The 24,642-nt window shown below is 40.3% G+C and overlaps 1 protein-coding gene across 1 annotated transcript in view; it reads left to right on the top strand.

The window, feature by feature from the left end:
- Window positions 1-21,518, top strand: part of LOC132325744 (cysteine-rich secretory protein 2-like) — a 35,466-nt gene extending 13,948 nt beyond the window's left edge. Inside the window, exons 9-15 of the mRNA XM_059843320.1 lie at window positions 16,417-16,548; window positions 17,358-17,489; window positions 18,660-18,750; window positions 19,152-19,297; window positions 19,854-19,948; window positions 20,728-20,816; window positions 21,005-21,518. Coding sequence (XP_059699303.1) covers window positions 16,417-16,548; window positions 17,358-17,489; window positions 18,660-18,750; window positions 19,152-19,297; window positions 19,854-19,948; window positions 20,728-20,816; window positions 21,005-21,132 — 813 coding nt within the window. The 3' untranslated portion in view covers window positions 21,133-21,518. The remainder of the gene's footprint in view (window positions 1-16,416; window positions 16,549-17,357; window positions 17,490-18,659; window positions 18,751-19,151; window positions 19,298-19,853; window positions 19,949-20,727; window positions 20,817-21,004) is intronic.
- The last annotated feature ends 3,124 nt before the right edge of the window (window positions 21,519-24,642 follow it).

Below are 24,642 nucleotides of genomic sequence, written 5' to 3'. Positions count from 1 at the left end.
ATTTTATCATTTAGTAGCTGGAAAAGAAAACATCAGGTTTCTCAGGAGATGCATGTCAAGATCATAGAGGGGCCTGAGAACATCTGTGTCCCAGCTGATACAAGAAATGCTCCAGAAACTGATGGGTTGCACCCTGAAATCCAGCTGTGGCACCCAAAATCCTGTTTGGCACCCAGGCTGCCCACACAGTGATTTACACGAGAGGAAAGTGTCTCCAAATTAGATGCTAATTGCAACAAATGACTGAGCAAGAAGTGACCTATTTCAATTTAATAAGACTCAAAGTTTCAATCCTCCTCCTCCCTCCATGCTGGGGTATACACAAGGGTTAAAGATTTCCCTAGGCATGGCAGAGTGCTATCAGAGGCAGTTAGGACCACACATTTGGATTTAAGCAGCTGTATTTCTCCCTGAGCTGTCTGTAGGGATCCTTTAATCTCAGTCAGCCTGTCCACAAACCAGCACTCGCTGTAATATGTTAATAAAACCCCTCTTACTTTCTCAGCCCAAAGTGTCAGGCACTGCCTGTTTATTACTCTGCCTATAATACATTTGGCCATAGTTTGCTGGGATTATCATTAAGTATCAAAAAGTTGCTCTCAATTTTCCCATCAGTTTTGCTGTTAATGCTCACCATAGAAGTGAAGTTACCTGAGGTGGGTTGCACAGGTTGGAAGAGGATTATTCCCAGTGCCACCACTACATTTCCTCCTTACTGAACTGATGTCACTTCCTAACCTGGCAAGAAATGATCCACAGCCTGGCTGGGACTGAGGCAGACAGCCACGGAAAGAAATAATTCAGGACAATTCAGGACAAGAGGACATGTTGTCAAGTTGTGCCAGGGTAGGTTTAGATTAGATACTGGAAAAATTTATTGACTGAAAGAGTGGTCAGGCATTGGAACAGGCTGCCCAGGGAAATTATGAAATCACAAAAAATGTGAAGATGTGGTGCTTAGGGCCATGGCTTGGGGGTGAACATAGAGCTCTCAGGATCAGGTGCAGCCTCAGGATGAGGGACAGACCTTGAGTCTTTGTTCACACAAGACTCACACCATTATCACCAGTACTAAGAAGATGCTACCTTTCCCTAATCCACTCCTTTTCTCCCTCCTCACCAAATCCATATCTGGTTGTGATAAGTAACCAAGGCAGTTTTATCAGTTTTCAAGAAAAGTGTCCTTGTGCCTGATTAACTCTTACTGATATAAACCAGGATATTAACCCAGCAGAAAAATATTCCTCTGGTCAGTTTTCCCTTAGAGGGGGTAACTGCTCTCCTCTAATCACAGTGTCAAAGCTAAAAGCAGGACCTTAGGCAACTGGATGTGCTTGACTTTCCTGTACCATGTAGCTGCTGGAATTAAACACCCACATTCACACAAAGACACAACACTTCCTGAGGTACAGGGAGCAGCTAAACAAGATTGTGTTTCTGGTTTTAATGTGCCTTAAGATCTGCAGCTGCAATGATCGAACAGAAAACAGGTCAAAATAAGCACTCGTTAGATGAAGCCCCTCTACAGAGCTACTGCTAGATTTTAGTGCCAGGGGAATACATTGCAGGGTCTGTCATGTGTTTATCTCCCAGTTTATCAGAGGAGGGTGTCAAAGGAAACAATAAGTAAAAGATAAGCTAGTCTGAGACTGACAAGACCATGTTGTCTAGGTTGCCTGAACAGCGACACAGCAAAGCGTTAACCAGCATCGTTAGCAAAATCAGGGATGGGAATTGCACATCTGATGGCACTTGTGAGGAGCAGCCACCATCTAATGAGTGCCACGGGTCTCTGGTTAGTGCTGTGTACTGCTGGCTACATCTGTGAAACAAGGTGGAGATAAAAGATAAGGAATAATAAAGTGGGATGTCATTAATCGGCTTCTACAGAAGGAGCGTATCAGTAGACAGCATTTAATAATGCATCGCCCCAAGCAGCTCGGTGTCTGAGCCTGATCTTATCCTCTGCATAAAGCATCTCCCCTGAGCCCCTGCTGGCTTTGTTCACTTCATGAGCTGCAGCATCAGACCTGCTTTGCTGGCAGTGGGTGGGAGTAAGAGGCTCATCCTGCCAGGAGGTGATACACAATGCATAGGATGCCTTTCTGCTCAATTTAAGGAAATAGCAGCAAATAACAAGGCCATTTAGGCTAAACCATAATTTCCAGCTAGCCCACCCATTACCAGTTAACAAGAACGAAACAAGGTTGTACAGGTTGAGCACTGAAGGCTCTGCTTAGCCAAGATGGACAACCCAGCTGCTGGGTTCAACGAAAGCAAAAGAGTTTGCCCGTGTGTCACCATGATATTTTATGAAAAATCCCTTTGTCAGGATTTCTTCTCCTGGGAAGCTGGGGAGCTTCAGCTTCTCCCTGTTTTGCTGCTTTGGAATGTGATTTGGAGAATTGTTTACCCAACATGTGAATTGTTTTAATTTAATGACCAATCCCAGTCCAGCTGTGTTGGGACTCTAATCAGTCGCTAGTTTTTATTATTCATTCTTTTCTAGCCTTCTGATGTAGCCTTTCTCTTTCTTTAGCATAGGAATAGAATAGAATAGAATAGAATAGAATAGAATAGAATAGAATAGAATAGAATAGAATAGAATAGAATAGAATAGAATAGAATAGAATAGAATAATAAATCAGCCATCTGAGAATTTGGGGTAAAATTCTCATCTCTCACCTCGTCCTGGGGACCTCACAACACCACACCCATGAAAACCTCAGGAATATCAAAATGAATGAGTGTCTCTATTAATTTGCAGGGAAGCAGCAGGCATGTTTCAAAGATAAAACAATTGTGCAGCATGCCTGAATATTCCACATATATGGAATACATACGGTGTATTCACTGTTGTCCCTCCTCATGACTAGGAAACACGTCAAGAACTGCAGTGCACACTCAAAACAGCCCCGAGATCCAGGCAGGAATGGGAGATGTGTGTACACACATGTGCACATGTGTATGAGGGAGTTGGGAGTAGCTAAGCAGCTGGAGAAGTGGAGGGATGTGATTTTGCATTGTTTCTCACAGAGGAAACACAGCCCATTTTAATCATTCCTGCAGACCCTGTGGAGACACCATCAAACAGGCTCCAAAGGGAAAACATTGATGGGAAGGTGATTCATGTGTCCATTGCAGTCTAACACTTTCCCTGTGTATTCCAGAGGATACCTACACACTGTGGGTACATCACTGATGACATTCTACAGCAGGACAAGTAAATGCTTTCTTTGTGGCATGACCTGAATAAATTCCTAATTTCAGACCTTTTCTAATAGGTTTTCCTCTGAAACCTTCCCATCCATTCTGTTTTTCATGTCTGACTGTAGTGACAGGTTACACAGAGTCAGAACACAGGTCTGAGCCCTGAAAAGGTTTTCTGTGCCTTTATGATCTTAGTCCTTGACACAATTTTGGCTTAGACCAAACAGCATTACCTTCCAGAAAAGCCTTGGTATGTTTGACAGGTTAATAATGCCAAGGCTCTTTAGCATCTTGGAAAACATGGTTCAAGAAAGAGAGTTCAGCTCTACTCACTAGAGCCAAACCAGTGGCCTTAAGACCCAAAAATTTATCATTGAAAAATTTCATCATCCATATTATTACATCTCCCCCAAACAACTGTTTTCCTCAACCATACCTGGAAAGAGATATAGAATAGTGACTGACTTGACTCATATAACGCTTATTAAAAAATTCTTGGTGATGTCAAGGCAGTCATTTACCTTATCTGCTCATCCAGCCTGTCTCAGGCATCTGCTCTAAGAAGAAAAGGTGAAATACAGACCTACAGATGTAGAAGTACCTCTATTACCTCTAAAGTCAGCATAAGGAGAATGGCTTTGAAGTAGAGCTCTGGTGAGATGAGTGCCACTCTAGCAGTCTGGATCATGCTCTGGCAGGGACAGATTTTCCTCACCATCTGCAGGTTCAAGAGACCTGTAGCTATAAGGAGGTTGAATTTGATGAGAGCAGGCCTGGCTGGGGTGGAGCTGGAAGGTGAGAGGTCTGCAAAAAAAAATTTTCTGGATCAAAAGCCAGGAAGTGAATAGCAGTGATACAGTCAGTTAAGCACTGAGACATTTTCTGCAGTGGCTTGAAAGAAGAAGTTTAAGAAATATTTAAGATAAGGAGTCATGAAACACTGCAGAGAATTGAAGTGACTGGTCCCATCAGATGAACCAGTTTCCCCACATTCAAATCCTGAAGGCACAGGGGTCATTTGCTACACCATGCATTCATAAGAGAACCATAGTCTTGATCTCTGATTACATTAAGAATGATGGATTTGGCCAGAGAAGACAGTGGCTGATGAATTTACTGGAGCACAGGGGAGAGGAGTCACCACAAAACCAGGCAGCCAAAGTCACCTTTATACAGCCATAGAATGCAGAGCTATAATCTACTGGAGGGAAAAAAACCTGTGGCAGACAAGAACCATGCCAAAGGCATCCATAGGAAAAATACAAGTGGGAAGGAAGGAATGGAAAAATGCTTACACCTGAGTTTGCTCAGCCTGGCTCTGCCCTGAGTTTTATCATCTGGGTGCAATTTAACAGAGATGTTTCCTTGGAGCACAGCTGAGTGTGACAATCTGATTTCAGGCTGTTCCTCCTTTCTGACTAAAGAAGGGAGAAGTATTTACCTGATCAGTTTATGAGTAGCTGTGAGAATCTGTCACTTTTCACATGTTGCTAGAACCTCTAAACTGCTCAATGCATCATAATCCCACTCTCTGTTTACCCTGTTCATCTATATTTCAGTCAAATTACAGAAAATCTTATTTCCTCCTTAAACTGCTTTTTCCTATTGCAGCAATTAAAGAATGAACTTGATTTAATACATTTTTAGGAATTAATTCAGACTTGAGAGAGCCTATTCAGAAATTTGGTTTACTCTTGTATGCAAACTACTAATAAAATGCTATACTACTACTACTACACTACTATACTACTGTAAAGCAAGCTACTAATTTTCTGATAAATTTTATTCAGAGCCTTGGGGTTTTTTTATCTCCACAAAATTATGCTTTCTCTCCTGCCATTGATAACCAAAGTGCCTGAATTTTCTTCATTTGAGTATATTACCTTAATTACTAAAAATCATTGTAAGTTAAAAAAGCTAAAAAAAATAGTAAAAAAACAGAAAAACACCCTGTAATATATGATAGGGATATATATACACACACACACCTAGAGATGTACATAATATGTATCTCTGACAGGGACACAGTCCAGCTAAACCAACAGATTTTTGAGTTTTTACAGTTTTGACTGCAGCTAGGTTTTTTTGCATTGCATTTTGATGTAAACTCCTGAATACCAAAACTACACAATCAACCCAAGCTGCAGCAACTGTGGAAGGGATTTAATTTTTATAACAATGAGTATTTTTATGAGTGAAGATAAAACCATAGGACTGTGTATGGGATGGAATATTCCATGGAAAATACTGAAATCTGATACCAGATCTGGTGACACAGGTGGCCTTGTTGCTCCTCAGGAAGACACAGATCCCTTAATTAAACTGGGCCATATCAAACACCGTGTATATGAACTGGTTACTTATTTTGTGTGCATCAGCCTGACACACAGGGGCTTCTGAAGCCTGGCTGTGCCCCATCAGGTGGCAGTGGAGGGTCCCTGATGATGGACAGTGCTGGCAGATGTGCAACAAGGTCACTCTGCTCCTGCATTTTTCCCATTGCCCTGTCACAGCTGGAATTGTACTGCGCTCACAAAACTGCTCAGTCCTGTTCCCAAACTTGCCTTCATTGAAAATATAGGAGTGCCCTCTGGTGGAAAACTGAGCAGTTGAAGGTGTCAGTAAAAATAAGCAATTTCCTCAAATGAAAATAACAATTTCTTGCTGGTACACCAAAAGGTTTTAGTTACACCACTGAATATTGCAAGGCCAGATTCATCATTTTGTGCCTTCTAATTCTGCAATGAAGTCTTCAGAGCCCTGAGGCTCCAGGTGTTCCAACCAGGGACAGTGGTTTGGTGAAAATATCAGAGGAGTCATTTGGGTTGGAAGGGGCCAGAAAGATCACCTGGTTCCAGTCCCCTGCCGTGGGCAGGAACACCTTCCACCATCCCAGGTTCCTCTGAGCCCTGTCCGACCTGGCCTTGGACACTTCCAGGGATGGGGCAGCCACAGCTTCTCTGGGCACCCTGTGCCAGCTTTGAGTTTTCCTTTGAGTTTAATTCCATTGCTCTGCAATCTGGAGCTCCATCCAGATGTGGGCCAGGGCTTGGCTGCCTGTGTTCCTGATACCCAGGGCTCAAGTTCACACTTGACTCCTACTTCTAGGGAAGGAGCAGATGGAAAGTGTGGCATTCACATTTTCTGGAAAAATCCCTTCGCCCAGGATTTTTCTCCTGGGAAGTTGAGAAGCCTCAAAGAAAAAGGAAAACAATGATTATCTGATTTGCTTCTCCTGTGTTGAGCTCACATGTGGAATGTGTTTGGAGATTGTTCACCCACAGGTGATTGTTTCATTGGTTTCTGGTGAGTTGCTTTCACTCCTTGGCCAGTCAGTGCCAAGCTGTGTCAGCACTCTGGAAAGAGCCACGAGTTTTCATTATTAGTTTTTTAGCATTCTGTCAGTATCCTTTCTGTATTCTTTAGTATAGTTTAGTATAGCATTCTTTAATACAACATCATAAAATAATAAATTAGCCTTCTGAGAACATGGAGTCAGATTCAATCCTTCCTTCATCTGGGGGAAAACCCAAATACAGTAGGAATGTTTGCAGAGGGTCAGAAAAGTAAAAACAGAGAAATTAAGTACTGTGGAGATTTGTGTATTAGCAGCTCAATGACTTAAAAAGGAAAACATCAACATTTAACTGTAAAAAGTAGAAAAATATTTTAAAAGCCATGAAATTGGATTAGGAGCTAATTGGGAATCCCCAGGTTTTTGGGTGTTCTATCAGAGCCATCTGTGTCCACAGAGATGGTGGAAATTGGTATCACAGCAGAGCTGCAAGGAAGAGAAGGGAGGAGAAAGAATTTGATTTGCTAAAAAACTCAGGTTCTCAGATGATGATATTCTTTTAAGGTAAATATCCATTAACTTGATTATTTGATAACCTGAACAGAGCTTTTGATTTGTTGCTTGGCACTAAAAGTATCCTTGGAGCTGATGAAAAAATGTCCTGCTTTCGCAATATGGAATATTAAAGAAAAATTACTTTGGCAAATGGCAAGTTTCCTGGTAAACACTCTCTGGCTCTATGGGAGTGGTACTTCACTGACCCAAAGTGTTTGCTTTCCACAGAGCAAAGGACAAGCAAGAAAAAGGTCTGTGAGACTGAAATCTGTAGGTCCTGTGACAATGTCACAATGTAAAAATTTTTTTATAGTTATCTTCAAAAGCCACACAGACATGGAAATAATCCAGGCAGTGAAATTTAGACCCCTTTTTATACACAGAGAAATGCCATAAACATCCATGTAAATGGTTTTCACTACAATAGAACAGTGGGATGACAGAGGGGGAGTCAAGGCTGATTAAATTCTCCACCAATACTTAAAGAAGCAATTTAATAAATCTTTGAACCATGTTCAAGGTCCAAGGCAAGGTTGGATGAGGCTCTAAGCAGCCTGTTCTAATGGGTCTCATCCCTGCCTATTGGAACTGCATGGTCTTTAAGGTCCCTTGCAATTCTGTGATTTTAACATCCACCTTCATGAAGACAATCATTACACAAAAGTCATTTAGAGAATTGAGAAAATGGATATGGAAATTTTGCCCAAAAAAGGAACCAAGGGAGCATTTGAATTACTGACCTCATCTGATCCAGGGAAAAACTGTGAATCAAATTATTGAAAAGGCTATGCATAAATCCATGGAAGCTCTGCTGATGGCAAATATTTCAAACTTCCATCAAACAAACCTGTGAGATGAAAAGGCCTCATGGCAGCAAAGTCCTTACAAGGGAACTTTTACATTTCTCTTTACGTACCCAAAGCAGAAATGTGAAACTGTTACTCTGCTGCTCCAGTATGCAAACTGCTGGCAAACTTCTTGTGTTCAGCTGAAAGAATCAAGGCTAAAATAGAGTAAATACATCAAGTGGCTGGGTATGGTAAAGTAAATACAATAAATATGGCATGGAAAATGGCAGAGCAGGTTTGGGTTGCAGTGACTCACACTTACAGTGTCAGTAATGCCATATAGGGACAAGACTGCCACAAGAACAGTCAGAAATATCATGGTTTGGATAGACTAGAAGCAAAACTAAGTTCAGAGGGGGATATGGCATTAGGAAAGGAGATAATGGGGTGAGAGGGAAGGGAGGAGATGGGATGTAACTCAGAAAATGGGAGAATGAAGAATAGAATCAATGAGTATTAGGAAATTAATCAGCTGGCAACAAGAAGGGGGACATGCACAGACATCAATGATCCCAACTTGTGGACAGCTGAGGGCCACCCACTGTGAAATCCAATGTCTTTTTCATGAGGTCAGTGTCTGAGTGGAACACACCTGGGTCACAGTATTTATATAATTTTAATTTGAAAGTGGATCTAGAGCTCAAATTACATTTCATAGGTATAATTAATAGCTTCATGGTTGCACATAAATGCCTGCATAGCAGTGAATTAATATACCCAGAATCACAGAATGGTTTGGAAAGGACCTGAAAGACCTTCTCATTTCACTCCCTGTCATGGGCAGGGACACCTTCCACTATCCCAGGTTGCTCCAGCCCTGTCCAACCTGGCCTTGGACACTTCCAGGGATGGGGCAACCACAGCTCCTCTGGGCAACCTGTGCCAGGGCCTCCCCACTCTCTGAGTAAAGAATTTCTTCCAAACATCTAACCTAACCCTGCCCTCAGCCAGTTTGAATTCATCACCCCTTGTCCTGTCACTCCCTGCCCTTGCCAAAAGTCCCTCTCCAGCTCTCTTGGCTCCCCTTTAGGTGGAGAAAGGTCTGAGGTCTCCCTGGAGCCTTCTGTTCTCCAGAGTGAACATTCCCAATTCTCTCAGCTTTTCATATTCCTCAAAGCTTTTAGTTCAGTTGTTAGTCTGCAACTTTGTGACATTCCCCAGGGTATCCTGCCAGGGCTCCAGATAAAATCTGGAAAGGCACAATCCTTCCATATGCACTTGCAATACCCTTAGCACTGCAAAGGTGTCTTGGTTTACATGAGGTGGTGCCAAGTGTCTCTTTATGGGCTGCTACATTGAGATTTAGGTCTTCACTAACCTAGAAGATTTGACTCCTTCTGGTGGGAGAACTTAGATATAAAATGTAGTAGAAAGCTACTAGTTTCAGGTACCCTCTTTTATATAATTGAACTCTGTTTTATGACTTACCTCAAAAGAGTTTGTTCATTGATTCATAAAGAGCAGCACTGTATTTGCTTTTCCCTGACTTGACCATAGGAAAGCACCTACATAAGCACACACACTGAGATACCATTGATACTCGTGTGCACAACTGGATACTTTCCAAAAGCAGGAAGCTGTAAAAGTTGTGTATCACTTTCAATCAGGAAATACTTTTTTCCTTAGCAATCTTTTTTCTGCTGGTCATTACAGAGCAGTGTGTTCTAGGTTCATCTTTCTGGACTGTGTGTACATTTTTTATCACATCACATCTCTCTAAAAGGAAAAATATTGCAGGATGCAGAAACCAGGAATCTGTGTCTGCCTTTGCAGCACTTTTTCTCAGAGCCTTCCCCAGCAAATAAATGCCCCCTCTTCCCCTTCTCCCTATCAGCAGCTCTGTGGCTCCTGGAAGTCAGGCTGTGGAAAGGCTCAGCTCCAGTGAGGTGTGTGGAAAGCCCCCTCAGTCAGGATATGCTTTGAATGGGTATTTAAAATGCCCTTTGGTTATGTAGCTTCTATTCATCTTCTTTCAAGTAATTTCCAGCTTTAGACTATAAAAAAGGTGAGAAGTCACTCCACAAAGGATCTTGGCTGTGGCCAAATGCAGCTGGTTCAAGAATTATTGCAAGTCAAAATGCATTTAATCAGCAATATAATTTCCAAATGACTCTTCAAGCGAGGATTTTAAGTGGAGTTTCTATAAATACCTCTTTTCACAGCTCCAAATATTTCTCATTTGCTTACTGCAGGCAGTCCAATAGAATGTTCTGTGTGAGACTCACTGACTTGGAAATCAGGTTTCCCTGTTTTCTAACAAATTTTAATATTATTTGTTTTGCAACAGATTCTAAGCATTTTTTACCAATTGGACACCATTACAAGAAGATCAACCTTATTTCTGCATCTACAACAACTCTGGTTTACTTTTATGCCAGATGCATGAAACTTTTTAAAAGATTTCACAGTAAAAGCCCCCACATTGTCACTACTGCTAAATTACAGAAAATCTTTTTCCAGCAAATATTGCAGCAAACAAAGAGATGTTCATGATAAACTGCAATTTGTGTAGCCTGTATTTCTCAGACAAGTATGTCTGAAGTTATCAACCATGTAAACTGAACATAAAACCTGTTTTATCCATGAGTAATAAACAAATGCCTCCAGGTGATCATTGCCTTTGAGATATCTGTGATAGCTTGAGTCTGCATTGCTTTGTGTCTTTCACCATTAGTGAGAGAGGAAGGGGTGTATTCTCACTTCCTTTAAATCATAATAAAAATTAACAAATCACCTATATAAAAAGTCAGTTTGAATTCTAAGAGAAGTCATTATGGTTTGTTTGTTCTGTTTCCTGTTGGCCAGATTTAGTTCAAATAAGGGATTTGTTCTAGAGAATCAGCTGGGCTTTGATTTGGTTACATCTGACTCTCACAGAGAAAGACATATCTGAAAAAAATAAATGTGTTGTTCTAATGGTTTCCACACAGAATTCTTCTCTGTTCTTCTCTGTTCACTTTCTGTGTATCTTTCCACACTTACAACAGGCATTGGTTTATTTGGTTTATGGGAGAAATATGACTGGAGGGATGGAGCTCATCTCTCTCTTTGACCTGTATCTGATAGTTTCCCTTATTCTAATCTAACAATTTAAATATATTAGATATGTTGCTTCCCAGAGGTGACTTCAGAGGTGTGTTTTATCTATTTGCAAGAAAAACTTGAGCTGAAATGCAAGTGCTCTCACTATTGGTTTGTCCCAGGAGATAGAATGAGTTTTACCCCAGATTTCTTTTCTGGAGTCAGAGTGTTTTGTCCCATAGCAGAGACTTAGAAAATGTTTCTAGTGACTTACTAGATCTAAAGTGAAGCTGAATTAACAATCCCTATATGTTTAAAAAAGGACAATTATGCATTTTTACAGTGCTCAGCTTTGCCACATTTCAGCAAAGATTGAAAAGAACACAGGCACATATCGAACTTTGATACGAGAAGTGTATGATTGCTCTGGTTGAATAATTTGCTAATCCATTTTGGGCTTCATGAGAATGACTTTCACACACAAACACAAAATCCCTCCTGCAATTTTATGTGTTAGACTTTAAAAGCTCTCTGGAATTATAGTACCATGAAAGAATGATATTCATCACCTGAGGAAACCATGAAATCTCCTTGTTGCAAACTTTCTAGAAACATATAGAAAAACATCTCTAAGGATCAGCCTGTGCTTTACAGATCACTTTCTGGGAGCACAAGAGAAGGACTAGGCCTCTAATAGTTTCTGGACAACATTTTTTTTTAAATTATTCCATTATACTGTGCTTATGTACAGTTACTCTGACAGCAACTTTTTGATTGATTGACTCTGTTGATTGTCTCTCTAATAATAATAATCTGGAGTGGAAGGTGAGTTGGGTTGTGTGGAAGAAATCAGTAATGTTCCTTTTTGCCAAACAAAGTTAGGTCTGCAAGGTGTTCTGACAGCCAAGAAAAAGAACTCTGCAATGTTCTGAACCACACAGAACTGCATGGATTTTAATCTAAAGTGCTACTTCTACTCTCGTTGACTTCAGTGAAATAAAGAATTGAAGAAAGTAGATTTTTGTCTTCATTGTTTGAGATAAATCAGATTCCTGCAGTTCAGGTTTACATAAGGCCTGGAGGAGAACTTCCACAGTCAAATCACTCAAGCTGATCTTTTTTTAAGAGCTTTCCATAGATTTATCTTTAAAAATATACACATATTTGCAGAACTCCGTGGAATAAATTCTTAATTTATTTTTTCATTAAATTACCCCACCCCTTCAGGTAATCCAGATGAGGAAGTGGGAATTGCTATGCTAAATTGTTCTTTGTACTGTGGTTCCGGATGTCAGTTTTATTAATCTTTTCTTTCTTCCCAATTATTTCACCCACAGACCATGAATTGTAGCATATCTGACAGTCATCCTTAGAGAACAAATTGTTTTCACTATTCAAACAGGTGGGGCACGCTTTAAAGAAGTACTTTAAGTATCATAATTTCATTTTAACAGTACAAATAAAGCTCAGGTGACTGTAGGGAATGAATGAAAATGGTTGAGTAGGGTGGATGGGGTAAAAGAATGGAAGTATCTCCCAGCACATTGGGAATCTGGAGCTGCTGGACTGCCTCCCCTCACAGTCAACAGAAATGCAGTCAATAACTATGGTAGGTGTCTCACAAAGCTTTCAGATGGTGATAACCCTGGTCTCATCAAAATTGTCCCAAGCACTTCAGATAAAAAAGTAACTGTGCCCTTATCTCAGAACATGGAAGGATATGGGAGACCTTATCAGAGGCAACTTCCCCTGAGCTCTGGCTGCTGTGCAAAGGAAGAACAAAGGCAGCTGTGTTTGCCAGCAGAGGGGTTATAATACAATATTAGAATTCTGGCAACAGCAGGCAGCTGCAGGAATTCTGCAGAAATCTGGAAACAGTGAGGCAATATTGACTGGCAGCATGGGCAGCAACCTGCACCCAGTGTGGTGAAAAGAGTGCTCAGTGTGCAACACACCACAGCAAAGGCAAGGACGAGGAAGGGAACCAAGAAAGGAATAAGGAGATGTGCAGATGCTTTATGCCTTCTGATAGCCATCAGACAGCGTGGAAGGAAGCAAGAAAGGTTGTGTTTGAGCAATGAGGATCTGTCAAAGTTGCCTTTGTGATGTTTTACCTTATAAGAGAGTGCAAACAAAGAACCTGCAAGAAGGAAGGATGAGCAGAGAGATGCCAGGTTGGATAGGGCTTGGAGCTACCTGGACTAGTGGAAGATGTCCCTGCTCATGGCAGGGGGTTGGAACTTGGAGATCTTTAGGGTCTTTTCAACCCTGACCATTTTATGCTGCCCTAGAGCAGAGCACATGCCACACATCTCTCCAGACTGAAGATATGAAACATCTGCAGCCATTCTGCAGTAACTTAATCTTGAGCAACATCTGGGGTGAGTTATGTGCACAACAACCATAGAATCACAGAATGGTTTGGGCTGTAAGGGACCTTAAAGATCACCTTGTGTTTGAGCAGGGACACCTTCCAATAGACCAGATTACTCAGAGCCCCATCCAACCTTGTCTTGAACATTTCCAGAAATGGGGCAGCCACAGCTCCTCTGGGCAACCTCTTCCTGTGTCTCATCACATTCATAGTCTAGAATTTTGTCCTAATATCTATTCAAAACCTGCCCCCTTTCAGTTCAAAGTCATCCCCCTTTGTCCTATCACTACATATGGTGGTAAAAAGTGATGCCCAGTGCCACAGCCTCAGTGAGCTAATGAAATAAAAGTTTTAGGCAGCAAATGGAAGTTCAGGAACCATTTGGAAGAAAACATCACTGTATTTCTCACAGTACAGGTCATTCTGTGTACAACTAAGATGCTAACTTATGTCTCCACCTCAAAATATTTATCCTACTCTTTTGCCAGAAACAGGAAAGACAACTGCAAAACAACCAGCTCAGAACTCAAGCTTTTATTTTGTGAACACATTAGCATTGTAGCCTGCTGATCAGACTAGAAGCTGAAGCTCTGCAAAAGGACAGGTCTTCTGTCTTCCCTTTTTCCTTACCCTGCAGACAAGGAAAAAAAAATCCAGACCAATGCAGCTGGATTGGTTCATTTTCAGTCACCTGCTCCTTAAGAAAAGTTCTTCTTTGCACAATGGGCAGCCCCAAGGCTGATGTCATTTATCAGCAATAAATATTGACAAGGAAAAAAAGGGGAAATGTATATATATACAGCCCTGGACTGGGGAGAGCCTTTCACTCTCCTGCCACTTCCTCAGGTACAGAAGGATTCTGGTGGATGAAGGTAATGTATGCAAAACTGAATTTCAGCCTTAGAGATTTTATCCAAACAATCTCTTGTTCCTTGTGCTACGAATTTTAGTGGAGTTAATAGCTAAATTGTACCAATAATTGATAATGTGATAATTGACAGAAAATTTATGCTTATAATATCTTAGAGAAAGACTGTAAAATAAAACATATCTTCTCTGAAAAACACCTTCCATGAGCAGGGATGAAAAATTGCTTCATTGGAGTCTAATTCCTGCATTTCTTTAGATCAAAATGTAACACATGGACCCACTTGCTTCTTCCTACAAATGTAAACATAAAAGAATTCATTTTGCATGGGGTTGTCAGTTGTGGGAAATGCTTTCCTAATGTCTTTTGAATTGTTTTGGTGTTAAATTTATTTCACATGAGTATTGGGATCAGTACAAATGAACTCAGAATTTTGTCATCTTTAAAGTTATCTGTCCAAACTTTCATGTATATATGCTGCTGAAATGCCTAATATATATTATGGCATGTAATAGGCTGATTATCTTTTCTTAATGGACAGTGAATTTATTACTTTAATGAAATTTAAAGAGGTAAATTCAGAGAATGTAGAGGAAAAATATATCAAAATAACTGACAAGACAAATATTCACACTCTGCCAAACTTTCAAACCTGCTATGCCTTGAAAGCTGTATCAGATGGCAGGAGAAAGTTTCTACAGAGGAATGAAACACCAGGATTAAACATAAAGACCACATTTTTCAAATAGAAATTTGTTTACAGTTTTGAAGCTATCAATGTTTATTTGCTTTTACACTCAATCAAATTTTCATGAAACCTCAGGTTTTCAAGTAGAGCTGCCTAAAAATGCATTGCTGGCATTTGTGTTTCAGAAGCATTGAAGTGATTTAGTGGATTGAGCACTATTGACAGGGAAGGATAAGTGTACCTGGGAATCATCATTGTTTGACTTTGAGAGTGAAGCCCAACACATTTAGTCCAAGAGACAGATTTGATGGTAGAGTCTGGCAGTTGAAGATGTGCAGTAGTATTTAATCAACTTTGACTCTGGATCTAGAAATATTTTATGTTTCCTTTTGCAGTATTTAATTTGGGAAGTCCCAAAAAGATTTTGTTTCTGTGTGTACAGAAGGGCAAGACAACTCCTCTGTGTCTAAAAATATCCCTGCAGTTTAAGGATTTATTCTTCATTGATATCAGTGAGATCCCTGCCTCTACCTCATGAAAATGATTTCCTTATGAAATCACAGGAAAACAAGATAAAGACTGAATATCTGAATGACATCGTAGGACAAGGGGCAGGGATTCTAAGCTAAAAGGGAGAGACAGTTTTTGGGTGTTTTTTACAATGATAGTTTCCCTATGGAGCAGAATTTCCTAGATTTCTATGGACCTGTCTTTCTCACACTATGGATTTTTCTGGGAGGCTAGCTCTAAGGCATTTTATATTTGTTGGGTTTTGTAATCTGCATTTCCCTCTTGCCCATCTGGTTTAAAGCAACCTGCTGACTCAAAATTAGTCTTCCTTGGGATTTTGCCACCTCTTTTTAATAACCTAAAAGAGCTTTCCCCCTATATATCCTCATCAATAGAAAGATATATAACTTTTGATTCTTTTGATGTGCAGAAAAAGCATCCTGTGCACATGATTGGGTTTCAGAGTGTCTGTGTACATCTACCTGCATGAGGTGCCTCAGGAGTCAGAGTGAAGTAGCCAACATTATTTGTTAATAACATCATCTGTGAAGGTTTTCTTTATGTCTAGGTGTTAGATGAAACATGAGGGTGATCACCACCATTTGCTTGAGCCATTATGATGCTGATTTAATGAGGAAACAGGGAAGAACAGAAGAAATGGAGACTACAGTCCATGTGTTCAGTGCTCCACTCCAAAACACCAAATCTCACTATGGATGAGGCTTGAGAAGGACTCTGGTGTGACAGTTCTGAACACATTAATGGACTTTTTTATATACAGGGAGGCAGACATGAAGGAAATGCTGCAAATTCAAGATATCTTGAATAAAGGAGTCAAAATGAGGCTGATCCATCTATTCCAGATACCACACAACTTTATGCTATTTACAGTCCCTGCTTCCATGCAAGGTGGAGTCTTCTCTCTGTAGGAAGCAGTGGTGCCCATGCACAGTTTCAGCAAATCCATATTCAGGATCAACTAAAATAAGCTACTTTGTGCAGGCTTTACTTTGCAACAGTTTTGTATCTTGCTCACATATCACATAGTGCCATAAAATGTTTGCAACAGAGACTAATGGATTTTGGGGCTTTGTTTTTGGTTTTTTTCCCCCTGTAGAAATGGATCTACTAACTGCAATTATTCTTCTGGCTGCTTTGCTACACCAATCTGATGGACAGGTAGGATCATTCATCTGTGCAAAACACCCAAATCTGACTCCTTTGTATAGAAATCTGACCTGATATAGTCTGACCTTGTGATCTCTAGAGATTTATAATTATGAGATGCAAGTATTGTTAATATGTTAGAGCAACATATTGAAGATGAACTCTCATTTTCTGCAGATTATTATTATTATTATTGTTATTATTATTATTATTATTATTATTATTATTATTATTATTATTATTATTATTATTATTATTATGCAACCTGGTCTAGTAGAAGTTGTCCCTGTATAAGACAGGGGCTTCAGAGCTATTGGCTCTTTGAGCTTCCAACCCAAATCATTCTGTAATCCTGCCTATCAAAATACTCTTCCCTTCATGGGGCTAATTTTAAAAAGACATTTTTCATAAATAAATGAATAATTTAAGATTCAGAAATATGATTCATAAATCTCCTAGAGAGGATTGGATTTGTAAGATATCTGCTATGCAGATACTTGCATGAGAGCTATTTATCAGGATCTTCTTAATGACTGAAAAGAAACAAGTACTTTAGGAATGAAAATTATCATTTTCTTCAATAAATCTGAGGTGATCCATGCTGTAAGTTGATACTTTCCTTTACTAGAATATAGCTGCAGCCTAAAACTACTGGCTGTAATGTTATTTCTACCACCATAAATGTCTTATGCTAAACAAGATTTATGAGACCAATTATTGGGGTAGGTTCAGTTGAACCCAACACAAGTGACAAGAAGATCATAATTTATCTTGTTTAATATACTTCTGTTAACTGGGACTCCACTGTTATTTTTTTCCAGGGTTTTCCATATAAAAATGTGAAATCTTTCTCCTTTCCACATTTTAAGTCTCAAAATGAAAAACAGATCCTTGATCTACACAATGAAATACGGAGATCTGTAATTCCCACAGCCAGGAACATGCTGAAGATGGTGAGCTATGAATTGCAGCTAGCCTGCTTTTCCCTTAAAGGAAACAATCCCAACACCAAAGGAAGCTGTGGGATGGAAGGATTAAGAGCAGCCTGACGAGAAGGTCTTGGAGCTGTTCATGGATGAGAAACCCAGCATGAGCCAGCAAGATGCTCCAAGGGCTGGAGCACCTCTGCTCTGGAGCCAGGCTGGGAGAGCTGGGGGTGTTCAGCCTGGGGAAAAGAAGGATCCAAAGGGACCTTGGAGCCCCTTCCAGTGCCTAAAGGGGATCTATAAGAATGAGAAAAAGCACTTTATCAGGGCCTCTTGCAATTGCACAAAGGCTAAATGTTTTCAGTTAAAAGCAGGTAGATTAAAATTAGATATAGGAAGAAGATTTTTATGATGAGGGTGATTTCCCAGAGAAGCTGGGGCTGCCCCATCCTTGGATGTATCCAGTCCAGGCTGGATGAGAAACCTGGTCTGGTTGAAGATGTCCCTGCTCATTGCACGGGGCTTAGATTAGATGATCCTTCAAGGCCCATTCCAACCCAAACTATCTCTGATTCTCTGAATCTCAGAATAGAAACAAACCCTGAATGAAGGAAAGAGCATGCAAAGCAAAGGGGGAGCTGCAACTTCTGAATCTCACACTGTCAGGAGGGCAAAGGAAACCTAGATCTGCAAACTTCTCCCATCCTGTCACCCCGATAGTCCTTGCTATCCCTGTCCCACAAGCAGATGAGCTGGTCAGTGCTCTGTGGTTAATTCTGTCTAGCAAGGCCTGAAACATTCCCCAGGTTCAAAGCCCAGCTGATATTAATCACCACAACCCAGCTGCACCTGGGCTGAAAATCAGATTTATACCACTTAGTGCAGTGCACCCTGCAGTGTTCATTCAGACACAAAGCTGAAGGAAAGCAGTGGTATGTTATAAAAACCCTTTTAATCAGCACCATCTGGAGATTGAGACTGTGTGATAGAACTGTGGAGGATAACCTGCTCTGAAACCTTTAAGGGTTGAAGAAATGTGCCCTAGGAGAGTAAATCAGCACAACTCCTTTTTGTTGAGGGCCATGGGAGCATTCAGAGCTCAACACCCAAGCCATTCCCTACTTTTTTTTTTTTTTTTTCTCATGGGCTGCACTAACCTATCTGTGACCTGGGTACTTCTTCCTTTGTGTCTTTCAGGTGTGGAGTGAGAAAACTGCCAAAAATGCTCAGAAATGGGCAAATCAGTGTGGGATGAAAGTCAGTCCAAGAGACAGGAGAGTTATTAATGGTACTGACAAGCATGGAGCCTGAGCTGATGGGTTAATGGCAGATTGCAGATGACCCCTGTGAATGTGAAATAGAAATGAGGATGACTTTAATCTGTTGTAGAAGAGTTTTTTAGGATTATTAGATGGAAGGTGTCCCTGTACATGTCAGGGGGGTTGGAACACAATGATCTTTAGGTCCCTTCCCACCCAAGCCATTCTATGATTCTGTGATTATTAAACACAAAAACATCACTTTTGTCAGGTGAACACTCTGAAAGACAACTTTTTGCTAGCCCTTAAAATCACAGGGCAAAGAGAATGGCATCACATTTATTTTAACATATAGCTACAGCCCCTCTGTCCCACCTCCTGCCCTATACTTTGCTTCTCTCCTAATAAAATAGATTTACTTCTACTCCAGGTGTCACCTGTGGTGAGAATGTGTTACTGTCATCCTACCCAAGGACATGGGGTGATGCAATTCAAGTGTGGTTCAGTCAGTCCTCCAATTTCAAGTATGGATATGGAGCAATCTCAAAAAATGTCAATGTTGAGAGCTACACTCAGGTATGGAGACTTGAAACAAACTGCAGGGATGCACCAGAATCACAGGAGTACACTTTAGCCAGCTGGGAGTTATTTACAATCAGGAAAAATTTATCAATGTCATCAAACAATTATCTATAATTCATACTCTGATCCAAAGATGAATGATAAGCTAAATTTCTTTTCCATCTATTTATTAGTCAATGGAACCAGTATTTGGGAAGAGCTGTCCAGAAAGAAAATATTAGTCTGCAGAAAAACCTTTAATTAAGAAATAAATATTTTCTATCAAGGAATTGAAATGCATGATTAAGAAGTATCAAAGCAAAATACCTATGATGAAAATATTTTAATTTCAACTTCATTGTCCTGCCAGAAGCTGTGTTGAAAAACATTTGGAAATTGAAGGAAACTCATTTTTTCTATGTTTTCTTTATGACAGCTAATCTTTAAATTTAAAAGCTGGCTAGAAAAAAATAAAGAAAAAAAAATTTCTGGTTATGTTACTTTGTGAGGTTTTGGGGGTTTTTTTACAAGAATTCACTCTGAAATAATGTACTTGTTTTTTAATCTGCAGCTAATCTGGTACAACAGTTACAAGGTGGGATGTGGAGTTTCCTACTGTCCCACAGGCCCCTACAAGTACTTTTATGTTTGCCAATACTGCCCTGCGTATGTACTGCCTTCTTACTCAGTCGTGGTGATGATGGATATGTTTCCAAAGCATCCTTGGCTATAGGATAAAACAATTGCAATCTACTTTAACCATTTATACTTTTGAAAATAGCAATATGAGTTGTGGGTTTAGCAGCATGGTGAATATCAATATTTGTTTTATTTCACATTGAAGGAGATATAAGGGAAATTTTAGCAGATGAAGAAGGGTTTATCTGTGTCAGATTCAGGCATCAGGCACAAATCATGCTGTAATTTTGACCAAAAAGGAGAAAATCAGATGTAAAGTGGAAGCCAACAGCAAATGAATATTCACAGAGCCAAAGAACTGCATTTCAGAAGGGTTTTGCTGAGGTTTGGAGCAACCTGGTCTATGGGAGGTGTCCCTGCCCACGGCAGGGTGTTGGAGCTGTGATCTCCAAGGTCCTCTCCAACCCAAACACTCTGTGATTCTGTGATTTTACGATTACTCAATCAGTTGAAATCTATTTGAGAAGCAGAGTTAGGAAGCAAGTACATTTTTTTTAACAGGTAATGCTATACATATACAATCAATCAATTAATTTTGTTTCTCCAAACCTTATCATCCCTCTTATTTAAAATCAATTTTTTTTTGTATTCTGCAAATATCTGAAACTAAAACATGACTGCCTATGAAAATATTTTTATCCAAAAAACTTCTGGATGCCTTTTACTGCAATAAATAACCAACTCCTGTTAATGGCTCAGAGCTTCATGTTGATCTTGTTTTGTCTTGTAATTCTTTCAAATTTCAGAGGAAATAACCCAATGCAAATAGCTATGCCTTACAGAAGTGGACCTAAATGTGCTGACTGTCCTGGCCACTGTGAAAAAGGACTTTGCAGTAAGTCACTACATTCTCCTTAAAAAAAACCCACATTCTGTAACATTCAAACCATTTTAATAGCAGAGCAAAAGTAAAAAGTTTATAGAGACATGAACAACTGGAATTTCTGTAAAATGCAGAATCATCAAACCAGAGCTCAGTTTCCACATAATATTTCATGTGTGTACTTCTCTCTTTTATTTCAGCCAACCCTTGCAAGTATCAAGACCTCCTTGGAAACTGCAAAAATCTGAAAATGTTGTTTGGCTGTAGCCACTCACTGGTGAAGAAGCAGTGTCCTGCAAGCTGCAAATGCACCACTCAAATCATCTAAAGTCCTGCTGGGTGTCATTACAGCTGCTGAGAGATTATAAGGAAAGAGTACAAGCCACTGCAAAGTGTATTCACTCTCAGTGCATCTGCTCAGATTGACCTGTAGGTAATAATTTTATCTGAAATCTGACCCTTACTTCAGCCTTAAATTAGACTAGTAGCTCAAAATAACCTCTGATGTTATTTTAGGTTTTGTAGAAATCATGTTTTAAGTTACTAATGTGTTACTTTGTGTCTTTCCTTGCAGTGGATCTGCCACTGATTTATTTCTCTTTAATAGGAAACCCACTTTTAAAACACTTCAGGGTTTTTTGCATTAGATGCCACTCAGTTTTCTTCTGTTGACTTTTTTTTCATTGTTAATGGAATGTCCTCCTGCTAAATAAACATATGATCTATCACCAGTTCACAAACAGAGCTTTTAATTAAATTTATTTATAAATAAAGGGGTGGGGTTTCTTTAATTTGGAAAATTCCTTATGGATATTTTGATGTTCTTTTATACTTCATGTGAGTGTGGATGAGAAAAGAAGTACAAAGCAAAAAGGGAGGCAATTTTTTGTACATGCAAAATAAGAGGCACAGGTTGTATCTGCAACTTTTCCTCTGACCTAATCACAGAAATTCTGCTACATCTGTCTGCAGGTGATAGATGATAACTTAGGTGATAAATGATAACTTTATTGCTGTGGCTATTTCCCACTGACCTTGCACCACACTGGGTGTCCCACCAGACCTCCAGCTGCTCCTGAAAGGATTCTGGTTTTCCATAGCCCTTGAATTACATAAACCAGCCTTGAGCAGGGCAGAACTCACCACTTTCCCTTCTTATTTCAGGCCAGTAAAAATAATTTTCTCCACAAGACTGCAATTCTAGATAAAGACACAAGAGGGTGAGCCATACCCAGACATGAACCTGCATTGCTTTTTCAAATTTCTACCTGGATAAAGGATATTTTCTTTTATTAGATATTAAAGTTCTGGGCCATGTCTGGCCCGATTTTAACACTTGCTTGCACAAAGTTTCTTAGCTAATACTGGCTCAATAAATAATTAAAACATATAGAAACAGTTTGGCAGTGGTTTCCTCCCCTCTATTGTTCCATCCTGTTCTGCTGGTCAAATTATCATAATATTAAAACAATTGAAAGTGTCGAATTAGGGAAATTTATGGTTTCCAGGACATAAATTAATTCTGGTAGCCTTGATTTTGTGCCTTCCTGAAGTTCAGTTTCACCCTCATGATCACTGCCACTGTCCAAGGCTCCAAAGAAGCTGGAGAGAGACTTTTTACAATGGCATGGAGCAGTAGAACAAGGGAGAATGACTTCAGACTGAGAGTGGACAGGGTTAGATTGGATATTAGGAAGAAATTCTTCCCTGTGAGGGTGGGGAGACCCTGGCACAGGCTGCCCAGAGAAGCTGTGGCTGCTCCATCCCTGGCAGTGTCCAAGGCCAGGTTGGATGTGGCTTGGAGCACCCTGGGATAGTGGAGGCTGTCCCTGCCCACGGCAGGGGGTGGAACAAGATGATCTTTAAGCTCCCTTCCAACCCTTCTATGATTTTTAGAGAGTGTAATTCAAACTATAGCTGGTGAAAAAATCCTAAAAAACCTGTGTTTTCCTCAGAAAACACTAACCTGTAAAACTCCAATTGTCTTACAGGGGGATACATAATTTTAGCAAAACTCTCAGGTATTTTCTGGGTTATTTTCCAATTTTTTCCTCTTTCCACCCCCTTTATCTGGGCCAATGAATATTTAACAAAGAATTAGTTTATTATCAGAGATTTCTGGTAGAACTCCCTCCCCAGAGAGCCAAGTTGCATGCTCTGGATATCCAGCTATGATGTTTGAGCAGGGCAGCAGCAGGAGCTGGAAGAGATCTCCTACAATTTGAGGTGCCACCCTGGAGCACCAGGCACCTTCTGGGTTACTGCAGGGTATCCAGGCACAATCTTTGTGTTTTGTAGGAGATTTCAAAAGGTTCTGCTTCCCTACTGATGTGGAACAGAACAAATAGGGGGTGAGATGAAACGCTGGAAATGCTGCCTGGCTGTTCCTGTTTCTCAGAGCTGACATCAAGGAGTGCTTGGGATATTTCACTTCATGTCCCTCTGAAAGCTGAGATGCTGCTGAATATGGGTTCATCACACTCAGAGGGGGTAAAAGCAATATGGCATTTGCTGAGATCCAGCATGTCAAATGACTTTTCTCTCTGTTACTTGCCTGTGTTGTCACAATATCATTTTTCATACTGATGTCTTGACAGTGCCTTCATTTTTGACACTAGGATGTGCTTTTTGATTTGTGCTGCATTGTGCTACCTTTTAGGTGCTAGTCCAGACCAGAAGCAAATAACAGCAGGAATTTCTTACAGTTTCTATTCTGGCTCACAAGAAGCACAGGTGCTGAGAGATGATAAGAGCAGCTACTGCAGAACAAGTCTAGGCTTTATCTGTGGAGAGGGGTGTAAGAGCTCTTGAGTTGTTAGCTCACATGACAAGGGCCTTAAACACAGTTTTGAACAAAGGTTATGAAGTAGCTTAACAGTCTGACAGTTATTGAAGAAAGACTATTTTTGATATTTAAAATGCACCAACAGCAGCAGTTCCATGGCCAAATTTGGCCTCTGGGCTAAACCAAAGGGAAGGTCATCACTCTCAGAATCCCAATGCCTTGCTGAGTGTCATGGGCCAGTATCTCCCCTGTTTTTCTCCATCTATTGCTATGTTAGAACAAATCTTCCACAAAAAGAGCCTCACTCTTGTTCTTAACAAATCCCACCAACAGGTTAATATGAAATTAAGGTTAACAGAATCATTAAGGTCGGAAAAGACCTTCACAATTAAACCATGACCTCAAGTGCCACTTCCACATGTCCTTTAAAGACCTCCTGGGTTGGTGACTTCGTCACTTCCCAGGACAGCCCATTCCAATGTTTGACAGCCCCTCCCATGAAGAAATTTTCCCTAATACCCTATCTAAATCTTCCCTGGCACAACTTGAGGCTACTCCCTCAAAACCTCATACTAAATAGAAAGCAAGAGTTGGAAACCTTCACGTGACATCAGCAATTTGTATTGTCAGAATATCCAATTTATTCCCATAAAATAAATTCATGGCAAGATGTTTGAGCAAGCCCAAACAGAAAAGGTCCATCAGAGCAGGGACAGGAGAGGATGCTCCCCACTCCTGGGCTGCTCCCATCACTCCAGGCCAAGCTGCCAAAAATGGGATTCCTCTAAATGTAAAGGCCTGGGCTAAACTGTGAAAAACAGGAGATGAACTCTCTGATTAAGAACTTTCTTGACAGCTCCTGTCTCCACTCTAGGCTGTGAGCAAGACTTTTAACTCCCAAGCAAGACATTTGACCTGCGAGCTTCAGCCTCACCGACTGCAGGGCAGAGATAAACCCACACAGCCAGGGCTAGGAAGATTAATTAGTGAATGCTGAGAAAGAGCCCACAAAGCACTAGAGCCTGTAAATTATAATATCACATCTGATAGCCA

This window comes from Haemorhous mexicanus, chromosome 3, assembly GCF_027477595.1.
Source record: "Haemorhous mexicanus isolate bHaeMex1 chromosome 3, bHaeMex1.pri, whole genome shotgun sequence".
Taxonomy (NCBI): domain Eukaryota; kingdom Metazoa; phylum Chordata; class Aves; order Passeriformes; family Fringillidae; genus Haemorhous; species Haemorhous mexicanus.
Note: the sequence above shows the minus strand (reverse complement) of the source record. Positions and strands in the feature narration are given on the sequence as shown.